Source organism: Notolabrus celidotus, chromosome 22, assembly GCF_009762535.1.
Source record: "Notolabrus celidotus isolate fNotCel1 chromosome 22, fNotCel1.pri, whole genome shotgun sequence".
NCBI classification, from domain to species: Eukaryota; Metazoa; Chordata; class Actinopteri; order Labriformes; family Labridae; genus Notolabrus; species Notolabrus celidotus.
The window spans coordinates 17,508,371-17,531,854 of NC_048293.1; the positions used below are offsets into that span (position 1 = coordinate 17,508,371).

At 43.8% G+C, this 23,484-nt stretch overlaps 1 protein-coding gene across 2 annotated transcripts; it reads left to right on the top strand.

Annotated features, from left to right (window-relative positions):
* The first annotated feature begins 1,605 nt into the window (after nucleotides 1-1,605).
* rtn1a (reticulon 1a) lies at nucleotides 1,606-23,408 on the top strand. Of its 2 annotated transcripts, none has more exons than XM_034675946.1 (9): nucleotides 1,606-2,335; nucleotides 10,808-11,521; nucleotides 12,674-13,360; nucleotides 20,725-20,932; nucleotides 21,020-21,158; nucleotides 21,377-21,446; nucleotides 21,768-21,814; nucleotides 21,906-21,964; nucleotides 22,555-23,408. In XM_034675946.1, exons 1-9 carry the CDS (start codon nucleotides 2,110-2,112, stop codon nucleotides 22,595-22,597), a joined length of 2,193 nt encoding a protein of 730 aa, XP_034531837.1. In that variant the 5' UTR covers nucleotides 1,606-2,109; the 3' UTR covers nucleotides 22,598-23,408. The 2 variants fall into 2 exon arrangements, with proteins under 2 accessions (XP_034531837.1, XP_034531836.1); XM_034675945.1 differs by having other exon boundaries at nucleotides 1,812-2,335; nucleotides 21,017-21,158.
* Nucleotides 23,409-23,484: the final 76 nt, after the last annotated feature.

Genomic DNA, 23,484 nt, shown 5'->3' on the forward strand with positions numbered 1-23,484 from the left:
AACCAGCCCCCTTTAGTGAGTACCAAAATTACCAAAAATTGACATTGGAGTTATTTTTTTAACTGTCATTTTAAATGCAATGCACAACATGTAAAACACATTAATATAAATTGACTTTTTCAATGTTTTTCTCTGCCTTTTTCCTCTTTGTCTGTATTATATAATTTGCTAAGTTTTGCGTGCCATTATTCTCTGTTTGTTTTCTTATTTGGTTCTTCCTGATCTTGCACTCTCTCCTCTCCTTCCCCATTTTCATCTCTCAATAAAATAATATACAAATAGATTGTATTAAACTAGATGAAAAATTATATAAAAATTAAAAGGAAATACAGTAAAAAAAAAAAAAATCTCTTAAATTTTAGGGCTGCTGGGACTCAATTTAGGGTGCTTCAGCATCTCCAAAAATGGGTTATGGAAGTCACAGTCACCAATTTCACCTCATTAAACACATTTTCTCTTGTCATTCACACCCGTCAATGTCAAACACCTTTAATCTGACTTCATTTGTACGCAGAAAATGCCTTTCATATTTGAATCTGCCCCAAATAAAAATTCCAACCCTGAGCCTCACGGACACAATGCGGGGGCATGTGCATAACTTTGTGACTGGGGTGGCCCAACTGAGGCTCTCACATAGGCAGGGGTGGCCAGGGCATTTACAAATAAATAACATTTGCCCTTTCTGTCTTCACAACTTTCATTAAAGTATTTAACAGTTGTTATTTTCTTTTGACTTAAAAAAAAAAGAAAAAGAAAAAATTAAGGTCATCAAAATTAGGAAAGCCCCTGTAAAGGGAGGATGCAACAGTTTGTTATTTTAAGAGCTTGCTAAATGTATTTATTTATCCCGGGGGAAATTCAGTTGTTACAGAATGTTCTTATTCACAGTATGAAAAAGTCAAAATATGAATAGAAAGAAGTAATAAAATAAGATATAAATACGAATTAAATAATATAAATTGGATTAATAATAAGTATAGAAACGCAGAATAGTTACAGTTTGCTATGTACAAAAGCGCTGGGAATGAAAGTATTATATACAGGATGTTGAAGTGGCAGGGATATTGCACAGTGTATTGCACAGAGTACAGAATATAGTTCAGTCATCAGAGGGAGGAGTTGTACAGTCTGATGTCCACAGACAAGAATGAAATCCTGTGGCGTTCTGTGGTGCATTTAGGGGGGATCAGTCTTGCGCTGAATGTGCTCCTGTGATTCAACAGCACGTTGTAGAGAGGGTGGTAGATGGCCCAACTGAGGCTCTCACATAGGCAGGGGTGGCCAGGGCATTTACAAATAAATAACATTTGCCCTTTCTGTCTTCACAACTTTCATTGAAGTATTTAACAGTTGTTATATTCCTTTTGACTTAAAAAAAAAAAAAGAAAAGAAAAAACATGACAAAGTGGCATAAATCTTCTAAGCTTAATTCTTTAAGAACTTACAAAAGATGTTTTTTCAAAGTCACATTTGAGGGCACTAATAAAGAAATCTATTGTCAGCCTTTTAACTCATCCCAAATTATAGCTTTTAATAGAAACCCCACCTCTGACAAGGCAAACAGGGGCAATCGGATTTCAAGGGGTGCCAGTGCCACCCTTGGCCACCCCTCTGGACACGCCACTGGGTAGACTTCCATGTGAGAGGAGAATACGTTTTTAAGCAACCTAACACATTTCTCTGTCATCGCCCCCGTCAATGTCAAACACCTTTAATCTGACTTCATTTGTACGCAGAAAATGCCTTTCATATTTTCACATTTGAATCTGCCCCAAATAAAAGTGCCAACCCTGAGCCTCACGGACACCATGACGTCAGCGTTGGAGCAGTGAACTAAAACAATCAACCTCACTCCTCTCCTCCTCTTCCTCCTCTCCTCCTCCTCCTCTCCTCCTGCTCCCCGACCGACCGACCGAGCGACGGACCGCCTCATCTGTGGCGTCCACAAACCCAGGCTCAGTCCACAGAAAGCCCGTGAAGAGAAGCTGCATTGTTTGCACCAGTTTCCGCTCATCTACAGTCTGCTCCTGGTGCACGATTAGAGAAGAGGAAGAAGAAGAAGAAGAAGCCTGGTAGTCGTTAAATCTGTCCGATAACAGGAGAAAAAGCATGTCTGCTAAGCCCGGTGAGGAGCTAGGCTCGGAGGGGAGGTGGTTTGGGGATGACTATGAAAGGAATGGCCTGTTTGGGAACACACCGACCCGGTTCGACGAGCGACGTGATGATATGAAGCCGAGAGGCGGCGAGGTGGCGGAGGACGACCTGGATCAACAATTTCATCATTTTCAGGACGACGGGAAAAGGCCTCCCGTTGCTATGGAAACTGCATCTACAGGTACCACACTTTAGGCTTGATGATTTGCTATTTATTTAGTATTTATTTATTTATTTGCTGTCTGTATCAACACAACAACAACATCTGCGTTCAGGTGTAAATACAGTGGAGCGTGAGAGACGCAGCAGAGTCGATCTGTCTCAGAGTCTGCGGCCTGTCTGTCTCTCTCTGTTTAAACTTCTCACTGGAGCAAAATAACAGCCAGCAACTTCAATGTGATGATAGTAGATCAGGTGTCACAACACTGATGCTGCAGACGACTGGACTGAAACAGACGTCTTCATAGCTTCTGCCAATAATTGTTATGAAACATCAAATATGATGTCAGAATCAGAATCAGAAATACTTTTTTATTTTTAATTTAGATTAGATTAGAATTGTTTTTATGTGGAAAATTGTCTTTGGCTTCACACAGACAAACAGACAATACAACATTTGAGAGAGCTTGGGGTTCTTCCTATACAAGGATGGCCAGCAGAATTCCTTAAAGGAGCCGATATAAAATATAAAACATGCATATAGCCTATATGTACCTACACATACACGTACACATACATAAAGATACACATGTATATATACATACACACATACACATGCATGCACATAGACACATGTGCACACATACACATCCTACAATTAAGGTCATCAAAATTAGGAAAGCCCCTTTAAAGGGAGGATGCAACAGTTTGTTATTTTAAGAGCTTGCTAAATGTATTTATTTATCCCGGGGGAAATTCAGTTGTTACAGAATGCTCTTATTCACAGTATGAAAAAGTCAAAATATTAATAGAAAGAAGGAATAAAATAAGATATAAATACGAATGAAATAATATAAATTGGATTAATAATAAGTATAGAAACGCAGAATAGTTACAGTTTGCTATGTACAACAGCGCTGGGAATGAAAGTATTATATACAGGATGTTGAAGTGGCAGGGATATTGCACAGTGCATTGCACAGAGTACAGAATATAGTTCAGTCATCAGAGGGAGGAGTTGTACAGTCTGATGTCCACAGACAAGAATGAAATCCTGTGGCGTTCTGTGGTGCATTTAGGGGGGATCAGTCTTGCGCTAAATGTGCTCCTGTGATTCAACAGCACGTTGTAGAGAGGTTGGCAGATGTTGTCCATGATGCTGTGGAGCTTTGACAGAGTCCTCCTCTCTGTCACCACTGTCAGAGAGTCAAGTTCCACCCCGACAACATCACTGGCCTTACGGATCAGTTGTTGTTTATGTATGTTTTCTACTGTAGCTTCAGGTTGATGTTTGAGTCTGTCGGGAAGGTTCAGATGGTGGAAAGTAAACATAAGCAAACAGCCTGTTGATCTTTGAAATGTTTATGAACACTTGTATTATATGCTGCCTGTTTCTGTGATATAATGCCAACACATTTGACGTGACGGACCAGATGGATGATACATAGATTACAGGCCTAAGCCCCTTTGCTTTCATGACCAGTGACCGACTAAACACTATCTAAAATACAATTTTTAAACCTGATAAGTCCTGATGCAACAAGCAGCCTGCATGACTTGAAGATTCCTAAATCCCTATTGTGGTATTGCTGATTATATAGTTTGTTATTGGTTGCAGCAGGCAGTGTTTTTGTGGGAGCATCACGCAGACCTCAGTCACTCTCTTCAGCAAGGCTCTCTCGTGCTGCTATTTTTAATCCAGAAGGAGCAGGGCTCACTATTCGCTGGGTGAGCAAAACTAGAACCATGCACTTTCATTCAAGAATTCACTGAAAAATTCATGAGATGATGTTTTTAAAAAAACGCTGCCTAGTTTCCTCTTTTCGCTGTTCAGGCCTTTCGTTTCTCTGGCTGCTGCTGCTGCTGCTGGTCAAAACAGTTTTTTAGAATCCATTAACAACAAAAGCATTACAGAATGCTTCAATTGAATTTGCAATCCTTTGAGACGCATCATTTGGCACGGATGTAGAACTTAAACAATCGAAGAAAAAAAGGAACTCACTGGAACATTTATAGAACGTACGAAGCTGAAAAATCATCCCCTGTGAGCAGACTGAGTCTCAAATATGTGTGTACTAGCAGCTCAATATTTGTTTTTCTTTATTCAAAAACAAACAAAGCATAAGTTCTATTTTCAAAACAGTGTGCCAGACAAGCTCTCACTTGTGTAGGCGCAGACACGCACATAAACACATTCACACAGACTGTCCTCGATTCCTAAAAATGAAGGAATGACTGTCTGTTATTGCTGTGACTACCACCGAGCTGTGTCCGCGCCAGTGAAGTAATCTGCTGTGTCCCTTATCTTCTTGGTTGGAGCAGTGCAGATCTCATCATGTCAAACAAAGCAGAGAGGACATTTTCCTCTCGACCAGACATGTTATAGTCCATTTGGATCTTTGTCAAATACTTCGCCTCTTAAGCAAACTCTCCTCCTCTTCTGCTTTGCTGGTGGGAAATCCCAAAATAACATTTCATGTTTTGAAACTTAGATTATTTTTATGTTACTGAGGCCAGAGAAGGCATTTGGCCTTGAAAGAGTATGAGCTGTGAAAAAGTATCTGTCCAAGACGTCTAGAATTGCCTCGCCAGGTAATCGATCCATGCCTGTCTTAAATCTTGTTCACAACAGTGATCTACCCACAGGACACCGATAATGCTGATTCCAGATGTATTAAATTACCACAGGCTTTGGATCACACACAGTACAGTGCAGTCTCTTTTATCTTCAAAACTTTCACATCCTGTCGAGGTTTTAAAGAGATGTGGGAGAGAAAGTTTGTGGGAGATATTGCTGCATCATGACCAGGTCTGTGAGTGCTGTGAAAATCCCACAGTCATGTTTGTTTTTAGCACATGGCGTGTCAGAAAGCCTCACTTGCTCTCATGCATTGAATGAAACAGCTGAGTGCATATTACAGACAAACAGGGACACCTCACTTTTACATCTTTTTTTTTCAAAAGGTTTGTGGCTCCTTCAAGTGCATTATAACGATCACTTTCTCACGTCCTTGACAGGTGGATTAGACTGGAGCCTCTCCTCAGTGACGGGGATGAGACAGCATATGTCTGGCTGGGTCTCTTCCGTATCTTTCAGATAGGGAAAGCACTTAGTGGACGGCACTGGACTGCATAAGCTAGCACAGTGCATTTGTGCCTTTAGCTGTTGAGAGCTCTGCTCCTGTTCCCAGGGGGAGCGAGCAGTGCTCCGTCTTTTCAGAGTAGACGATAAAGATGCAAGATAATACAGTGGTGGAAGAGGAGGAGGAGGAGGAGGAGGGGGGAGCTTAATGGCTAAAGAGGCGAGGCTGTGACAAGAAGGCTGACAGTTCAAACATCTGTGACTGTCAGGGAAAAACTGGAAACATAAAGAACTATCCCTCACAGACATCTTGACTGTCAGTGGTCAGCAGCTTGCAGGTGAACCTCTGTTTACTTGTGGTTAAAGATGTATTCTCCAGTACCTTACATAATTAAAAAAGGCTACAGGTGTGTACAATATGTCAGAGGTTGTCTTGTCTCTTGAATAATGTGGCCTAAGCGCTCATCCTGCCAGATCTCTTATCTAATTCATCAGTCTCCCAGACCAATTAGCTAAAAGGACAGATAGGCGCAGGACAGGCCAAGCCCTGAGAGCTGCACTGCAGGGGACAATAACAAAAACAAAACAGTCCTGCCATCATTATGTCAATAAGTCATATTTCCTGATGTCCTTTGATCCCCTGTGTTTACCCTGAAAACAAATAAAAGCCAGCATGTGAAATATGATGCTTTGATCCTCCTGCCTCGGTCCAGCTCTGTAGCCTGAGGGTCTAAATTAATCCCTGAGCAGAGTGCAAAAAACCTGCTCATGGGATTAGAGCCACTATCAGACAGACACTTATTAACAGACTAGTCCATCTTATGTTTTGTGTTGGTTATAATATCCTGCTTCCTCCAGCCTGCGTCAGTTCTCTTCTATGCCAAATTGTATTTGTACTATGAAAGTGATACATCAATCCAAAGTCACACTGATTTGACAGCTTTGACCCAAAGCAGACAGCACACTCTGTCTGGATCCTCCCACATCCTCTTCATTCATCCATAAAAGCTCTATCCAGGCAAGGAAAACAGGATCAATACAGAGCACAGGTAATCTATGTGCAACTGCTTCAGAATCTAAATGGGGACAGATTAGCTTTTACTTCAACTGGTGCTACATTGACTCATCTCTGACAAAGGCTGCTGGAACAACATCCGTCCAGTTTAGTCTTCAGTGTAGACTGATGGTTCTTACTCAAATTGTAGTTCTCATCATGTTGAATCAATTCAACTCTGAGCAGCTGAACCCCTCCGCACAGCTGTTCCCCTATCGACCTCTGCGAGTAGTTTGGTTGTATCTCAGCCCTTAGTAGACTGTCGGGGGAACTTCAATTTTTATTCTTCCTCTTAAGCAATTAAAGCATGATAGCTAAAGATGAGTATTCATGAATTTAATTCAGCAAAGAATATTTTAGTAATACATGATAAAAAATAAGCAACATAAAGCTGTGAAAGCAAGAGAATACTAAGACTCCAAGCTGAAACAAACATGGCAGGTATTTTTAAATATAAATTTAATATTCTTTAATATGAAAATCATAATAGCTATTATAAAAAAGGCTATTCAAGTTTGTCATTTACTAATTTGTATTGTCAGCATCAATTTGATACTTTAAATGGAGATTCATTATCCTGAATTATTCAGCTTCATCCAAAACATTTGGCCTTTTCCAACATGCATTACAGAACACTAGTGTTTATTAAGCAGTAACCAAAACAATATATTTTCATGTCATATATTCAATTAAAGGTTAAAGCTGATATGTTGTTTATGTCATCTTCAGGGCTTCTCCTAAGAGCTCTAAAAGCCTCATAATATCTGAAAGCCATTGCAGCCTTTTTGTGCCACCCATTCTGTTATTTGTCTCTTTTTTTCTCAGGGGGTTAAATTAAAATGCTAGAGCATATTATTTAACGTCAAAGGCACAGATCGCCCTGAAAGAGGAGAGCAGTAAGCGTGCTGATGGATTGTTTTCCCCAAGGTCATGGCATGAAAGATAACTCCTGAAAGGTAACACTGCACAGTCCAGAGGGTTACAGATGGAGTGAATGTTACATAGCAGCAGATAAACAGATGTTTCATTGAAAAGCTGAATGGCCAATAGGCTGCATATCTGCTGTCTCAGCAATGAACTCTTAGCCTACAAAAAACACGATGTTTCAAGACTCCCAAACATAGTTGCTACTTTGCTTTCTCACCTTATCTACCTAAACTGACTCAACAGAACACAGGCGTTATCTGCTAAATTTAGGATCCGTTATCTTCGGGCCCTAAGATGGCACTGCATTAAAAGTAGACATGATTCTGAAGTGGAAATCACTGCAGGGGCTCCAAATCACTTCAAATAACCAATGTCTGTGACCACAGGTAGTCCCTGCAGCCACAAATGCAGTTTAAACTGTGCCATTCAAATAGGAAACCCTATATAAACATAATCCAGAAGCGCTGGTGACTTCATGAAGTCTGAGGCTGTTTGAGATGGACTGAAGCAGAGTGGAACACTTCCCTGTTGGTTCATGAATCAAAATTTGACATTCTTTTTGGAAATGATGGACATCATATCCTCAGTTCTAAAGAGGAGAGGGCTTGTTATCAGTGCACAGTTCAAAACCCAGCATCTGTGATGTTATGGAGATGCATAGGTGCACATGGCGTGGGTAGCTTACACATTTGGGTGTGTGCTCTTTTTTTTTTTTAGGTTTGAGGACCAGTTTCAGTTGGGACATTGTTCCATCAGTTTTAATGTGGGAAATCAGGTCTTAACTCCCAAACAGCCCTTTTAAAAGCACTGTTTAGAGCTAACAACTGGTTTCTGAGGAGTCATTCTGATATGCAAATACAGAGAATTACCTTTGAGCAACATGCAAATAAAAACAGAATCCTGGGATATCTTTAAAAATGGGTGCCTAAATCAAAACCAGTGCAGATTAGACAATGATTGCATAATAATGTCTATAAAAGCATTAGCAGTTAAAATGAATGAAATTAAATCTCATGAGTAATTGATTTCTGCTTAAAGAGTGAGCTGATGAATGTCCACTAAATAATTCAGGATAGAAGCAGCAGACACTCACAGCACTTCCTAAGATGGATATTTTTGTACATCCTTGGTTAAGTGTTTTCAAGGCAGTAAACCCTGTTTGAACAAAGTCCCTCATGCAGCTCAGTAAGCCCCTCATTTCAAAGTGGTAATATATTCATTTTGCACGCCAGGCTCTTTTGATATTGTCTGTGCTCACATATTTTAGTCCACAGCCTAATAATTATGTGCCCATGCCTGGACGTAGCACAGAATGTCAGGCTGCATTAGCTTAGGAGCTGCACTGGCTGCACAGAGGACAACAAAAGGACTGCCCCTTCACAGCACATCCACCAGGACTTATTTATTTAACTGCACCAGCCTTTCAGTGACATGATTATGTTGTGTGGCTACACTGTGAGCTGAGAATTCCTCTGTTGTCACGTCCAATCCCATCTGGCTGCAGCAAAGCATTTGTTTCAGCCTCATGGGGTTTTTCCCGTGTCTGGCTGCTACAACATATCAGCAGACTCAAAATGCCCCCGATATCAACGCACCAACTCTGTCAAGTTCCTGCTCAGAGCGGCCATCCTTTTACTGTTGCAGATGTCTTATGCAACGGTGGGAGAGTTTATTTGAGTTATGTAGAACTGGTTGATAAAGAGGGAGGGGGAGTGTTGCCTACCGTCAACAGGATTACTGGCAGTTCAAAGCCTCAGAGATCACCTCTCTTCACAGTTTGTAGTGGCCCTGAGTGCCTCCCACATCTGCACAGTACGTATTGGTACAGTTAGTGTTAGATTATGGTGGTGTTGCCAGGGTGATGGCTGTTGGGACCTATACGATGGTAGTACACTAAGAGGATTATACATTGCTTGTCTTTAGCAGCACATCAAGGGCATTTATACTGTCTCTCTGAGCTGAACTTGGCTCAACAGCTGTGCCCATCTATATTGCATACTTAGATCCATAGGCAGCTCTGATGTTGCTCCACAAGACATCTGAGTCTAACCCTAAATAATCCAGAGCTCAGGAACGTCTAGGCCTGCTTTGGTTTTTCTCCATGTCACGTCCCCCCTCCTCCTGCGTCCCAGCATGGGTGTGTAGTGTTTATACCATTGTGCTGCGGTATGATGTATTGTTAATGACTGGTGGAGCAGCAGTAGGGAAGGACAGCAGAAGGGAAAGGTGGTGGGGCTGTAGAGGAAGTGAAAGGAGGGACGGGACGTCCTGACCTGTTGGCTCTTGTGTCAGTCAGTCTGCATCCTCCACAGCTAACCCTGAGGCTGCTATTTTAAAACCTTCCCCCCTCATCCAGCCCAGCAGCTGGACTCAGACTATTAATAGCACCACCGCTGCCCTGGGAGAAGCAAGGCTGAAGAGCGGGAGGAGCTCAGTATGTGAAAGTACGAACTCTAACTTGTATACAAAATAACAAAAATATAGGCATCAGAAACATGGGGATGTATGACGATCAGGGACTGTGTTATTGCATCAACATGAGACAGTGTCGCTTTTTTGGCTTTAGACTGAAAGTTTGACATAAAGTCAACAAATCTGAATTCTTGACTTGACCTCGACCTCTGACCAGTGGATACAAAATGACATCTCTATCTATTCTATCTCTTCCTGTTTTGCAAGTCATGTGTAATATGAGCATCGTTACATTTCCCAGCAGCACGGTAACAAATTATTCAGGGAGATGTTGAGTGTTATTTTACAGCAGCGCGCAGCGAGTCACAGCTATCACCCCCACTGTTCAAAACCTCATTGTATGACTGTAATTATCATTACTTCAGGTTTTCTTTGTGTTTAATATGAAGATGCAGAGTTTACAATATTTATTTTGTACATGAATCATTTATAACAGTTTTTGTCAGGGTAGCATAGCGTGGCTATTTAGACTCGTGGGTTGCTAGCTTGCGCATACCGTGTGTTGTTGACATCTTCTGGGTGTTGTTTTTATGACACTAATTTGTCAGAGGGGACAGTTGAATGATCAGTAATAGCAGAGCAGAGATGTGACCAGAGAAAGCCTTTTGCCTGCATGATTCAGAACAGACTCTTGTTGTGGCTCTGTGGTTTTTTGGACCTCAACAATCCCCCTTTGTCCCACACGGGTACAAGTACCCTCTGTTACTGCTGCCTCACTGATCTTCACAACTGAGCACCCAGTCTGGCTGCACCGCACTCACAGTGCCACAGCCCCTCTTCCTGGCAGCTGAAGCGTGGCCTTGTTTAACTGGATGTTTTCGTTAATCAAACAGCTCAGACACAGGATGATTAGATTTGATAGTGTGACACAGACAGCGCTGTCACTCTTCCTTATTGGTTTTGCTTTTCAAGTGTAACATCATTGAGTGACAGTTGACTCTTCCTGTCTCCCTCTGTAGATGACCCCATGTCTGGCCTGTTCAGGAAGCCAATGAATGACGATGGAGAGGTCTACACTTCCCTGCTCTCAAATCAGAGCTTCACATCTGGCCGAGAGTCCTCCTACCTGTCTGATGACCGGAAGCCCTCCTCTGGCATGGACAGCTTCTCAAGCAACACCTACAGCTTCAGCTCCAGCACCAAGATGACCTCTGACCTGATGGACGACATGCCAAAAACTCTGATGGGCTCAGACAAGACAGAATCTTACAACTACATGGACATCAGCCACGGGGATGAGAATCGTGACCGGAGCGTTGGAGCTTTGCACAGCTTGGTGGACACAGGATCTTCTGGCCTCGACTCACTGGGCAGCTACATGGATAAAACTCCTGGAAAAGTTGAGGATGATGAGGAGGAAGATGAAAACCTGGGGTCAGCTCTGGGCTCCCACTCTTTCCCCTATGTGGAGGAGCCTTCTGATGAAGAGCTGTCAGACTACCGCTCCTACAGAAACCTGGGCGGCACCCCGCAGACCGCCAGCCCAGTGAAGATCACCCTGACAGAGTCGAAGCCTCCTGCCGCCAAAGCAGAGCCGCAGAAAAACCCTTCCCCTGTCAGTGGGTCAGAGCGTGAAAATGTCCTCAGTGTGGGACAGCAGGGGGTTCCAACAGTGACGCTATCGGAGCCAGAAGACGAGAGCCCTGCTTCCACTCCCAATGTTTCCCCAACACGTACGCACAGCACACACACGCTCACACAATACATTTATGATCAGATGCATTAGAGGTTGATAAATCTGTCATGCAATATGCAATTTCATATAAGGACAATTAGCAATTCTGCCTTTAAAGTGGGGATGGACAACTTTAGCTTGTTAGTAAACTCAGCTACTTGGTATTATCATGATACTCTTCAACGCTGCAGCATCACCAAAAAACATTAGAATAAATGTCAGTGTCATGAATTAGAGAAAAACCTGTCACGTTAATCAGTCCCTCCAGGAAGTTGTGATGTTGTGAATCACCCAAAACCTTTTGTCATGCCTTTATTAAGTAGATGGGACAGTGGATAGAGTGGGGAACTGGAAAGAGAGAGTTGGGAATGGATTTACGCAGGCTGCACTCTTCGAGGACTTTAAATCCTCCCCATCCTCTGAACATGGGGTGCACGATTATGGGGTGTACACTGAGTTAAATCAAGAGGAGGTGGACTTTAACTGGGAATTCATAACAATATTTCCAAAACTCTGTCTTCTTGTGATAATCTATCCAAACATTAGGAATGTTAGGCATCCACTTTGCCACTTCCTGGTTACTTGTGTTTTGGTCGTATGCAGCACAAACATTGTATTTCATGGCAATATACTCATTCTCTCACTACTCACTGAGTAGTGTTTTACACAGATAATAAAACCTCATAACATCGCAACTTGCATAACAGCATTTGGAAAAAAGCTGCTGAGAAATCAGGCATTTTTTCAACCTCAACAATCTCAGATACGGCCCACAAAACCCTGGAGGGACTGGTTTGTATAGTTTCAGCTGTTGCCCTGCTCTACCTTGAAAAAGACTGTGTAGCATAGCAGTGGCAAAGAATATGATTCATAAACAAGCAAACAGTCTCAGTTATTTGTCAAATAAAACTAACTTTATTAATGACTACCAGTAGCATGAAGTATAATTTGCACGGGAAAGCCTTTGTGTTTTGAATTAAGCAAGGTGTGTTTATTAGTTTATGTTCAGTTTCTCTGAGGAAGGCTGTTATTTAACACTTAGAGTTTTTACGTCTAGCTGTTAACTTCATGTGCAGACATAGTATGATTAAATTTATTGTGTGAATAAAGACTTTAACGCCGATGTCTTTCTGTCTTTCTTTTTGAGCAGAAAAAGATTTCTCTTCCCGTGACATGTACAAGGCCGATGAAGTGAAGCCAGCAGCTTCCAAAAGCACTCCCAGCACAAAGGCCGGCAGCAGGGAGCACGATGGCAGCAGCGCGGAGTCTGGAGACTCAGAGATCGAGCTGGTTTCTGAAGAGCCTCCAAAGGCCAGTAGCAACCCATTCGCCCAGGCGCCTAAAAGCAAGGGCACTTCCAACCAGCCTAACAACCCCTTTGACAATCCCCCGGTCTCCAAGGGTGGTTTTGGCCTGACTGGCAACCACGCTCCACCCACAGCCTACAGCATTCTGAGGGAGGAGAGAGAGGCAGAGCTTGACAGTGATCTCTTCATTGAGTCTGCGTCTGAAGAGAGCCCAAAGAGAGAGCAGGGCTTCGGTGGCCCCAACAAGGGAGTCAGCCCTCCCTCTCCCCTGATTCCCAGTGCCATCCCTCCCCGCAGTCAGGCTGAGTCTGTGCCAGCCGAGCCCCTGATCCCAGAAAAGGTCAAGACCCCGGTGAAAACAGAGGAGGATCGCCCCAGCAAGCCGAAGCCTCCAACTGCGGCCGTGCCCCCAGAGGTTCGATCGGAGAGGCCCCAACAGGACGACATGCACAAACACACCACCGAGGGGAAAGGAGACCTTGGAAAAGCTGCTGCCTCGATCTTTCCCGAAGGCTTTGACAAACAGAAAGGTCAGTCAAAATATCCAGATTTTCTCTGAAAGAACAGTCAGTGCGTCTTTATGAAAGTAAAGTATTTTACAAAATGTGTCTGTAACTTTGCAGTTTGCAGTCATGTCACCATGTGGGCTTCTATCTTGAGTACTGGCTTTCCACAAATAGTGCTGTCATCTTGAACAGGTAGTTATGTACGTGCTGGCGTGTTCTCATAACTAAATAAAGATGCTAAGGAATCTGCTTTTCATATCAGGGTATAACTACTCCACAAAAAAAACCGAATTACAGCATACTACTCTTGAAATCCCTAACAGTGCTTGTGTTTGTTTACTTCCTGGTAGCTACACGCATGGTGTGCTTGGACATTGTTTTGTTTACAAGGTATAGAGGATTGCAGCGAGGGATGGGATGTTCCTCTGCTGAGTGTGTGTCTGTGCTGGGAGGGGTGGGAACTGCTTGTGTTAAGCTTTCCTGAGATCTGTTTCCCCCTGGTGGATGAAGTGAGAACACAAGCAGAGTGATGATGCATGGATTTGCATTCATTTGCAATTGCAAGAAGCGATTGACACTCAACAGCGTCAGTGTCTTAGCAGGAAAAATGTGTCTGTTGAGTGGGAACAGAATATCAGAGGGATAAATTGCAGATGTTGAGAATAAAAAGCTCCTCTTGCATTTTTACATCTGGCTTCTTGCATCCAGTGATTAGATAAGTCAGAAAAAGCAGCGGTGGTCAGCAGGAGTTAATGCCGTCTAAGCTGCACATTTGATGCTGGCAGGAGTATTTTGACTTCTAATGGCTGCTCTCTGTCCTTGTAAACATTGGGTTTACATAACCCTATGATGTCAAAACTGGGGCACACTCCTACTCAGGAGCTCTGAAAGGCTTCCTCTTGAATTTTGCATAGTTACAGAGCTGAAAAAAGGCACGTCTGAGAAAAAGACAGACGGACGGGTTCACTGGATCTCACAGTCTGGGATACATGCTGATTTAACAGAATGTGATGACTGATGCAGGTAAATAGTTACACATTGCACAGGTGTGATAAAAACAAACACAGATAAAAGAGGATTCCTTGCTTTGTTTACTGTAGGAAGGTTCTGGAAATGTAAAAAGCAGGTCACATCCTTCTGTTTGTCCACCACTAGAGGGCACAGTGCACCTTTGTCATCGCCGCTCTGATTAGACGAGCATAAATCGTTATCATCAGTCTGTGCACTTCCATACCAGTTGCTATGGCAACAGTGATAGGGGAGTGTTTCGGTCTGGTTCAAAGAAAACCTGTTTTTGCCTTCCACTTGGTGGATTTTGGCTCTCAAGTCTGTCACTGCTGCAGCGAGCAGAAGGTGTGAGGTGTGGCTGTCTGCAGGGGGGGCGGGGGGCACAGGGGGGGACAGGACCATCGGCTTTGATGGGATTAAAACAATTTCTCTGCTCAGTGCTGACACCACAGTGACGCTGCTGTTTTCCCCTCAAGCATCCTACATCACTCTTTAAGTTTCTTTTTCCCTCTCTGATCAGACACAATGTGAGAAGGAATCATGAAGCGGAGACACAACCTGAGGCGCTAAGCAAGGAGCATTATGCTGTAAACGCACAGGGTCCCCCTGTTATGAATTATTTAAGAGTGGGCACTTTGCTTCTTCAATTATCAGTGAGTCATAGTGAAAGCAGCTATTTGGATCTCTAGCTTCAACCTTAAATATTGTGCTGTGCAAATAAAGAACAGACCTGGATGTTTGCCACATCTCTCCTGAGCAGCATGGTCTCAAGTCCAGCCGTTTTCAGTGCTCACAATATTTCTGCTGCATCCTGTCAGTTGTTTAACACAGCATCAGACATTTAAAATACATACTGTATCTCTTAGAGTAAACAGAATGAAAACATGTAGGGTAAAATTAGCCTGTATTGCTAGTTTTGGTTAATATGGTTCTATAACACTGATGAGAAACTAACCAGCTCAGATATAAACCTGAGAGTTGTGCTGGATAATATGTGACAGTGCTTTAATGTTTCTTCAAAAGCATGTGTAGGACCCTCCAACTGTTTGAACCCTGTTATTGTGCTCTGAGGCAGTCTAGGCTTTTCTTGTGAAAACTGGTGTACCCTCCCTTTACACAAAAAAAAAAAGCTTCCAACAATCACCACCCACCCTCTCATCCCTTAGGCTCTTAATCATAGCACGGATGGTTTGCTGCAGCAGCAACCGTGGTATGGTGTTTACAATTTGACCCCCTCTCCCCCTCCCCCCAGCACACGCACGCACGCACAGACACACACATACGCACTTTCCTCACTCGTTGTGTTCTAGCCAGAGCCGCTCCACAGCATCAGTCTGTGTGCTCCGCGAGCCGGCAGCACCTTGGAAACCTTTTTTTTCCTCCCTCCCTCCCTTCCTCCCTCTTCGTCATCTCTGCATCCTTTTTCGACCATTCATGCCTTTCTGGGATGAGTGAGTGAGTGAGTTGGTGCGACGAAAAAGAGGGACACAAAGAAGAAAAAGGAGACCATAAAGAGAAAGAAAGAGAACAGGGACGTAACTGATCACCAGCATGCAGGCCACTGCAGACGTGAGCAAGAAGGAAGTCTCCTGGAGCAGCTGGAAGGGCCAGGGTACTGATGTTTACAGTGATTTACTCCTCGCTGGGTCTGTGGTTTGTGGCTGTGAGAGATGGACTGTTAGCGCTGCATGTTGGATAAACAGTCATGTCACTGTAGATGTGTATCCTTGAATTGTGTATGTGGGCTACGCATGTGTATTTGTATCATCTAAGTGTTAAGGGGGATCAAACAGCGCTGTTTACCTGCGACTCCTTTCACATGGACACGCCCTGATGACAGATGCTTTCTACTGCATGTGTGTGCGCCCCGAAAACACAAAGAGAGGGGGTGACAGACGCTGGTGGGTGTTCTGGATAACAAGCTCATACACACAGTGTGCATGTTAATATGGATGGCAGTGTTGTGCTGTGGACTAAAGCGTGCCGATGTTTTGCCCTCCCCATTTTGTAAGAGTGTAGGGGAGCATTTTAGACATGGCGTATGCTCTGTTTTTGTGTTAGCGAGGCAGTCCGAGCATCCGGACAGCACTGACAGACTGTCTCCATAGTAACCAGGGCACACCCATCCTGATTACATCAGCCCTATCTCTCCGGCTGCCATGGCACCTCGCAGAGACTGGGCCGGAGGAGAGCAAACCTCCGTCTGTCTGTTTCCGTAGCGTGGAGGGCTTGAAGGAAAACGTCCAGGAGAGAAAATGGCGTCCCTTTCCTCCACAGTAGTCGTGTTCTTTTATATCTGACATCTCTGGAGAAGCGGCTCAGGAATGACAGGGCAAATGGAATCTGTCTATTGTGTCCACACAGAGGCCATCACTGTCACTGACTGCAGATGTCAGACCCCCCATCTGCCATCATTGTACCGAGTCATTATTGATTTAATGTAGCTGGAATGAATGTCAGTGACTGTAACACAAGAGCCAAATCCGTCCATGACTTTAGGCGTGTATCAAATTTAGCTGACAGAGTAACAGCAGAGGATGAAACTGATCAGATTCATTCTGCAGGTGAATGTTTCCTGTCAGCTTATTCCATGTGTTTGAATGTTAAGTCTTTGAATGTTTACGGCACTAATTACAAAACTACATTGAACTGATTAAAAGAAACCAGGATGTAAATGATCCAAAACTGGGTCATCTGCACTCTCAGGGCTTCAGATGACACACATGCATGCTCCAGGTCAGAAATTACTACAACACTACGACATACACCTGTGGCTTCTAATCCAGTAATCTCCTTTCTAGATGTATGATGTAATGTTTCACAGAAAAGAAAACAGGACGGAAAGCAGCTACAGAGCCAGGCTTATAAGATTCATTTACAAGTTTCTGAAAGACTAGAGGGGTAGAAAAAACGTTCTGCACTTTGGGGTGGACTCAATCTAATTGGCTGTTGTATCACATCATTATTACATCCTTTTTTAAACATGAAGCTGTGATATCGTTCAGAAAAAGAGATGTTTGACCTCACACAGTTTATTCACTTGGTAAAGGGGATTTTGAAGCATCAAATAAGTTTAAAGGAGAGTCAAACTTTACAGCAAAGTTGGTTGAATGATTCAATCCTTTTCAGTATTTCAGCCTACGTCTGAGACTCAAGTCCTGAATCTCGTCTTCTGGCAGCCGAAGTCCCTTTGCATGTTTCGCTCACTCCGGCTGACGGCTTGTTTGAGGCCACAAGGATGTCTTCAGTGATTTAATGAGGTCAGGCTAAACTAGTTTCACTACAGCAGAGGGGGAGGGAGAATCATATTATTGTCACTTGTGTTAATCGCTTGCTCTGGTTTTTTTCTGGCGTACGTGTTGAATATCAGAGTTCACAATCATCGACACACAGAGTCAGGCAGGCTTGGTTTGTACTTCCTGTTGTGGGATGTAACATCCTGTGTATCTCATATTGTATCCTCAACCATAATTAAGGGTTGTCTGTTTAAGATTAACTGTTCTACACATTTGAAGCATGCCTCACTGTGAACATAAGGTTAACTTAATTTTAAACTGTTGATGTGTAAACCCCTTTTTTTTCAAATTAAGAACCAGGAGCTGTAACGTACACATTTGTTTTATTCTTTTTATCCGTCTGACGTTAGAGAGAAGTTTGTTGAAAACCTTTGTTGAAGTTTGTGTCGTTAAAATACTAATTTGCATCTATTCGCTTCTTACACACAGTCTGTTACTTCCTAGACACAGACTAGACGAGTAACATGCGTTGAGTAAGACCTGCCTTTGTCCCTTTGTGCTCCCCAATAAAGGGAGCGGCTGTCTCCGTAAGTCGGGGTGTGGAGGAGACACATTATGTTCCACTGATTCCCCAGATTCAGAGCAAATGAATCTCTCTCTGTTCCCAGAGGAACGCTCTTTACCCTCCCTCCCTCCCTCCCTCGGCCCCTCCCTTCCTCCCTCTCTCCATCTCTCAGCGAGTGGTGGGGATAAAATGGAGCATGGTAACTATGGTAACTGCATCAGGCAGGTGCTCAGCAGATCCTTGCTTCGAAGCGTTGGAGCAGTAGAAAATTGATTTTCTACTACAGTTTGACGTCGTAGTGGTTGTCTTACCTTTAGCTACTGTCGTCACATGATGCATTCTTTATGCATCAGGGTTCTGGTTTCATTTCCCACTTTTCATACGCCGTCTTTTATTTTAGTCGCTGCATGGCGGTCTTTGTTTCGTGCCAGCAGGGCTGCGCTTAAAAGCCTCAGCATAAAAGATCTCACAGAGAGAGCATTTGTATGTGTGTTTTAGTCTGTGTGTGTGTGTGTGTGTGTGTGTGTGTGTGTGTGTGTGTGTGGTGGATTGCAATGTGATTCTTTGGCAACCGCACCCCATAGACGTCCCCCCTCCCCTACCCTTCCTCCGTCCCCCTGCGCAGGCAGATGCTGATTTGCTGGTGTGGCTGTGGCCCCTCCCCTCCTATGCAGGGGGGGGACTCCCCCTTCAGTGCTCTCCTTTTGTCCGTGGATAAAGCAGCTGCCTCTTTCCCTGTTCAGCCATGGGAGCCGCAGGTCAGTACATGCTTCTACTGCACTAGCTAATGCTTTCCAGTCTGCCTGCAGCCTGTGCAGCACATCACAAGGCACAGTCACTGTCGCTGGACAACACCTGTCTGTAGCAGAACTGAGTGTTGGAGTGTCTGTGTGCTGAGACAGCTGCTGTGTATGCTACCTGCGCCTGTGTGTGTGTGTGTGTGTGTGTGTGTGTGTGTGTGTGTGTGTGTGTGTGTGCGTGTGCGTGTGTGTGTATGTATGTGTGTGTATGTGTGTGTGTGTGTGAGCATCTTCATTTAAACTAGAAGCCACATGGAGAGTTTGTCATCAGTGGCAGGAAAAAATGGCTTCTGTGGGGAGTGGTGCATGAACAGCAGCTGGCACATGGATCCTGTTCTCATTGTTCTGAATGAGAAGTGTCTTTGATTTGACAGTTGGGAGGAGCAGGCACCTAGGTCAGTTAACTCCTTCAGTTACTGATAAGAAAAGTAAAGATGAGATTTTTTGATTTACTGTGACTAAGATGGCGTGTCTGTGTGAGTGAAGCTGAGATTCACTCAATCACAATGACTGTTCTTTGGCCACCAAGGTTGAGCCTGCCTTTTTGGCATCCACAGATGCCTTTTAGTGGAGAGTAAAGATGGCCGTCATCACTATGCTGCTCACGGCTCCTCGGCTAAAATTAGAGCAGGCAGGCTGGCGGACAGCTTGGAGAAGAAGAGTAAAACACCCAAGAGACCACAGCCACAATTCTCTATTCTTCAGAGGCACAAAACTTCACATTTGAACACGCAGGTTCTCTTTCGACATGACGTGGTGGATATCCAGGCAGAACCAACAGATGAACCTGAGTGGTACTTTTAGATTAGTGCTGGTGGTGGTGGGGGAGGCAGAGGTGAAACAAGCAGCCACCAGTTCTCATGGAAACAGGGCCTGTGTTTCCAGCCGACACAGCCCACTGCCAGAGGAGGACCATGTCGGCTTCTGAAGCTGTAATGGTAGACTGGGCTAATCCTCAGTTATCACTCCTCGCTCATCTTTGCTAGTGGCTTTGAATTTCAGGCCCAAGCACCCGAAGAAGTGAGAAAGTATAAGAATAGAGGAAGATGTTCGAGCTGCTGCAGACATGTTGGTGGTTTTAGATTCCACCAGTTTGTATCTGAGAGTGTTTCACTGCATTGAAGCATCGTCATCCTTTATCTCTGCCCGTCTGGCCGTGTCACATCGAACCATTATCTCAAAACTGCTGATAAAGCTTCTAATCCTGGGACTGACTTCACAGAGCTATAGGTCAATCATTAATTCTGTTCTTTGAGGGGCGAGTGAGCGTGTACCTGCAGCGTAATGCAGCTCCCTCTCTTTGTACGTACAGCTGTTCATGTATGAGACCAGACCATGTGACACTTAGAAGTACACGTCAGGTGTAAGAACAGTCGGACAGGTCTGAGAGCGCTGTAATGCTGTAATGACTTGGACACTCGCTTGACAAGTGAGAGTCGCATACTATCTCCTGCAAAGGTCACTCTATATTAAGGAGTAAAGAAACGAAACTCCAACACCTTCACGTCACCTGGCAGCACCACAGCTCACTGTCACCAAGGAAAGAAGCTGGGTTAAAACAGGATCACGTGACAAGTGGAGCTCTCCCAGGACGTTGAGTTGTGAACAGCTTCCAGAGATTTGACCCAAATGTGTGGTGTGTAGAGCACAGACGCCAGATCCCGTTTGATAAAGAATACATCCACTGTCACCCGGGCCTGCATGTCTCACAGTGAGGGGTCAGGTCATTCTGGTTGTAGAGATCCTTACCCTGTTTGTCCTTGTTCTGTCTTCCCTCAGCGATTGACCTGCTCTACTGGAGGAATGTGAAGCAATCGGGCGCCGTGTTCAGCAGCGTGCTACTGCTCCTCTTCTCCCTGACCCAGTTCAGTGTGGTCAGCGTTGGAGCCTACTTAGCCCTGGCAGCCCTCTCCGCCACCATCAGCTTCAGGATCTACAAGTCTGTGCTGCAGGCCGTACAGAAGACCGATGAGGGGCATCCTTTCAAGTAAGTAAAAACTGAGGACTGTTGAATGGTCTGCTTTAAAAAGGTCTGAGACGTGTACTTACCAAAATATGTTACATGTGTCAGCAGAGCCTACCTGGAGATGGAAATCGCTCTATCCCAGGACCAGATTAGCAAATACGCCGACAAAATCCTGCTGTACTCCAACACCTGTATGAAGGAGCTTCGCAGGCTGTTCCTCGTACAAGATCTGGTGGACTCTTTGAAGGTTTGCCACACTCCTACTTGTTTGCATGTTAGCATCTTTAACAAAAGGTTCTCTTCCAGCTACTTAATAACAGCCTGGAGGTCTAAGATCAGCTCTGACATTTTGGGAGATTTAAGAGGGCTCTGTTTTTTACTCACTGCATCCTGATGATGCATGCGTTTACTGTTGGTTATGTATTTTACAAAGATGAAAACATCTCCCTCCTGTGCGTGTTTCAGTTTGCTGTTTTGATGTGGCTGCTGACCTACGTGGGCGCTCTCTTCAACGGCCTGACACTGCTCATCCTAGGTACGGTTGACTCACAAAGACTCCAGCATTTAAGCCTATTGTTCAGCAGCTCAACGCAGTCCATACAACAAAGCTGCATTATATCATGTGTGTTGTCATTTGGAAGAACAGCCTGTCCTTATCCCTACACTGTAACCAAATTAAATTATCAGTCATGTTACTTCCCTGTGGAATGTGCACACTATCTGTTTGCTTTTCCAGTTTACTTTAGATAAGTGTTGAGTGCTCGCTGACACGTGTGTTCTTGTTTGAGCGTATTCCCACTGCACAGTAGGTCAGAATACTCTAACACTGACCGCTGCTCTCTTTTTGCCTTCACAGCTGTGGTCTCTATGTTCACCATGCCTGTGGTCTATGAGAAACACCAGGTATGTATCTGAGCGTCATGATAACTCCCATCGAGCCTGATGCAGGACATTCAGTCCAGTTTGTAACCTGTCGTTTTCTCTCTGTTACTAGGCGCAGATTGATCAATATGTAGGACTAATACGGACCCAGGTCAACTCTGTGGTGGGGAAGTGAGTGATTGCCATTCAGATTTTTTTGTTCAAAGATCTCAAGAGAAAATCAGGAAGCACATGCTGGTCACAAATCTGCGGAGAAGTCATTATCGACTGGGGGATTCTTGTATCTCAAAAGAGACCTTAACCAAACCCTGATTTCGGCAGTAGAGCTGCTCAGGGACAAAGTGATAAGACAGTATTTAAACTGTGAAGCTTCCAAGACACTGTTAAACTAATCAAGTCTGTTTAATGTAAATAATAAACCACAGTTCCTCCAATGCTGGCTGTACGGCTTGAAGACTGCTTTAGCATTTTAGGGAAATATGCTGTGGACAAAAAACTGATTTATATTCTTCAGCTCTGGTACATCAGTAAACTTTAGAATTAGTCCTGTAGTGTGTAAAGAGTTTTTTTTTGATGCCATAACGTTTTTTCAGACCAGCCTCCATTAGTTTTCCAATTTTAGTCAGATTTCAAGAGCTGGATGTGCAGACTGCCATAAAAAGAGAAATTAGAAAACAGCGGGAAGTTAGGATAAGCACAACTTAATCTAGGATAAATATCTGGTTGGGTATGTGGGATTAAAGTCTGTTTTCTCTGTACAGGATCCAAGCCAAGATCCCCGGGGCCAAGAGGAAGGAGGAGTAAGAACCGTCTGTCTCACCGTGAAGCGGACAGTCCAGTCCAGCTCGGAGTCAGGCAGCGCGCTCACTGTTGAAGAGCCTGGTCATCATCTGTGGGGCTTAGTGCTATGTCATCTTGGTGTTCTCTAAAAGCATCCACTGGAGAAGCCGTCACCCTGTCTATAGCAGTCTAAACACTAACACACACACCGTCACACGTTCATAATCCTGTTTCTAGCTAGACGAGAACACAAAAAACGAAAGAAACAGACTTTTTTTGTGTTGCTTATTATAAAGTGCATGAAGTCGAGCCTTGGGTAAACGATATTTGATATCTTTTGTGCAGTTTTTAATTCATGCTACATTTTGCTTTGCAGTGCTTACCACAAACTGAACGGTTTGGCACAAAAAAGCTAAATGCCCTCAGACGTGCTCTGCTGCCGATGTTAAATACTGCTTCATGTTTCTGAGTTAGCAGACAGGGCTTCTCTCAGTATATGTCAATATATAAAAATATCAAAAATGATTTCCTTTTGGTGTTTCCAAGCACAAAATAATTTAACAATATGCGTCTTAGATGTGGTAATGTAGGGTTTTTGCTTTTGTATAACCATAAGGAACAAAACACACGCTCATGTTTTAGGTACTGTTGTACAACTACTATGAAGACAAGGAGTATCTGGTGATATTTAGCTTGTTTGAATAACTGTCCAACTTTGTACTATGTTCAACTATACTCTGTAGTTCTTTAGACCCTGGACTCTTTAACTATTTGCACTCTCACTATGTATTTAATTACAAGAATAAGAAAAATAAATGTACCTTGATGTATAACATCTCCTCAGCTGCTTTCCTGATGACTTCACATTTATAAGACGTCAGTGAAGAGTTTGTGTGCAACACCCTGGCTAA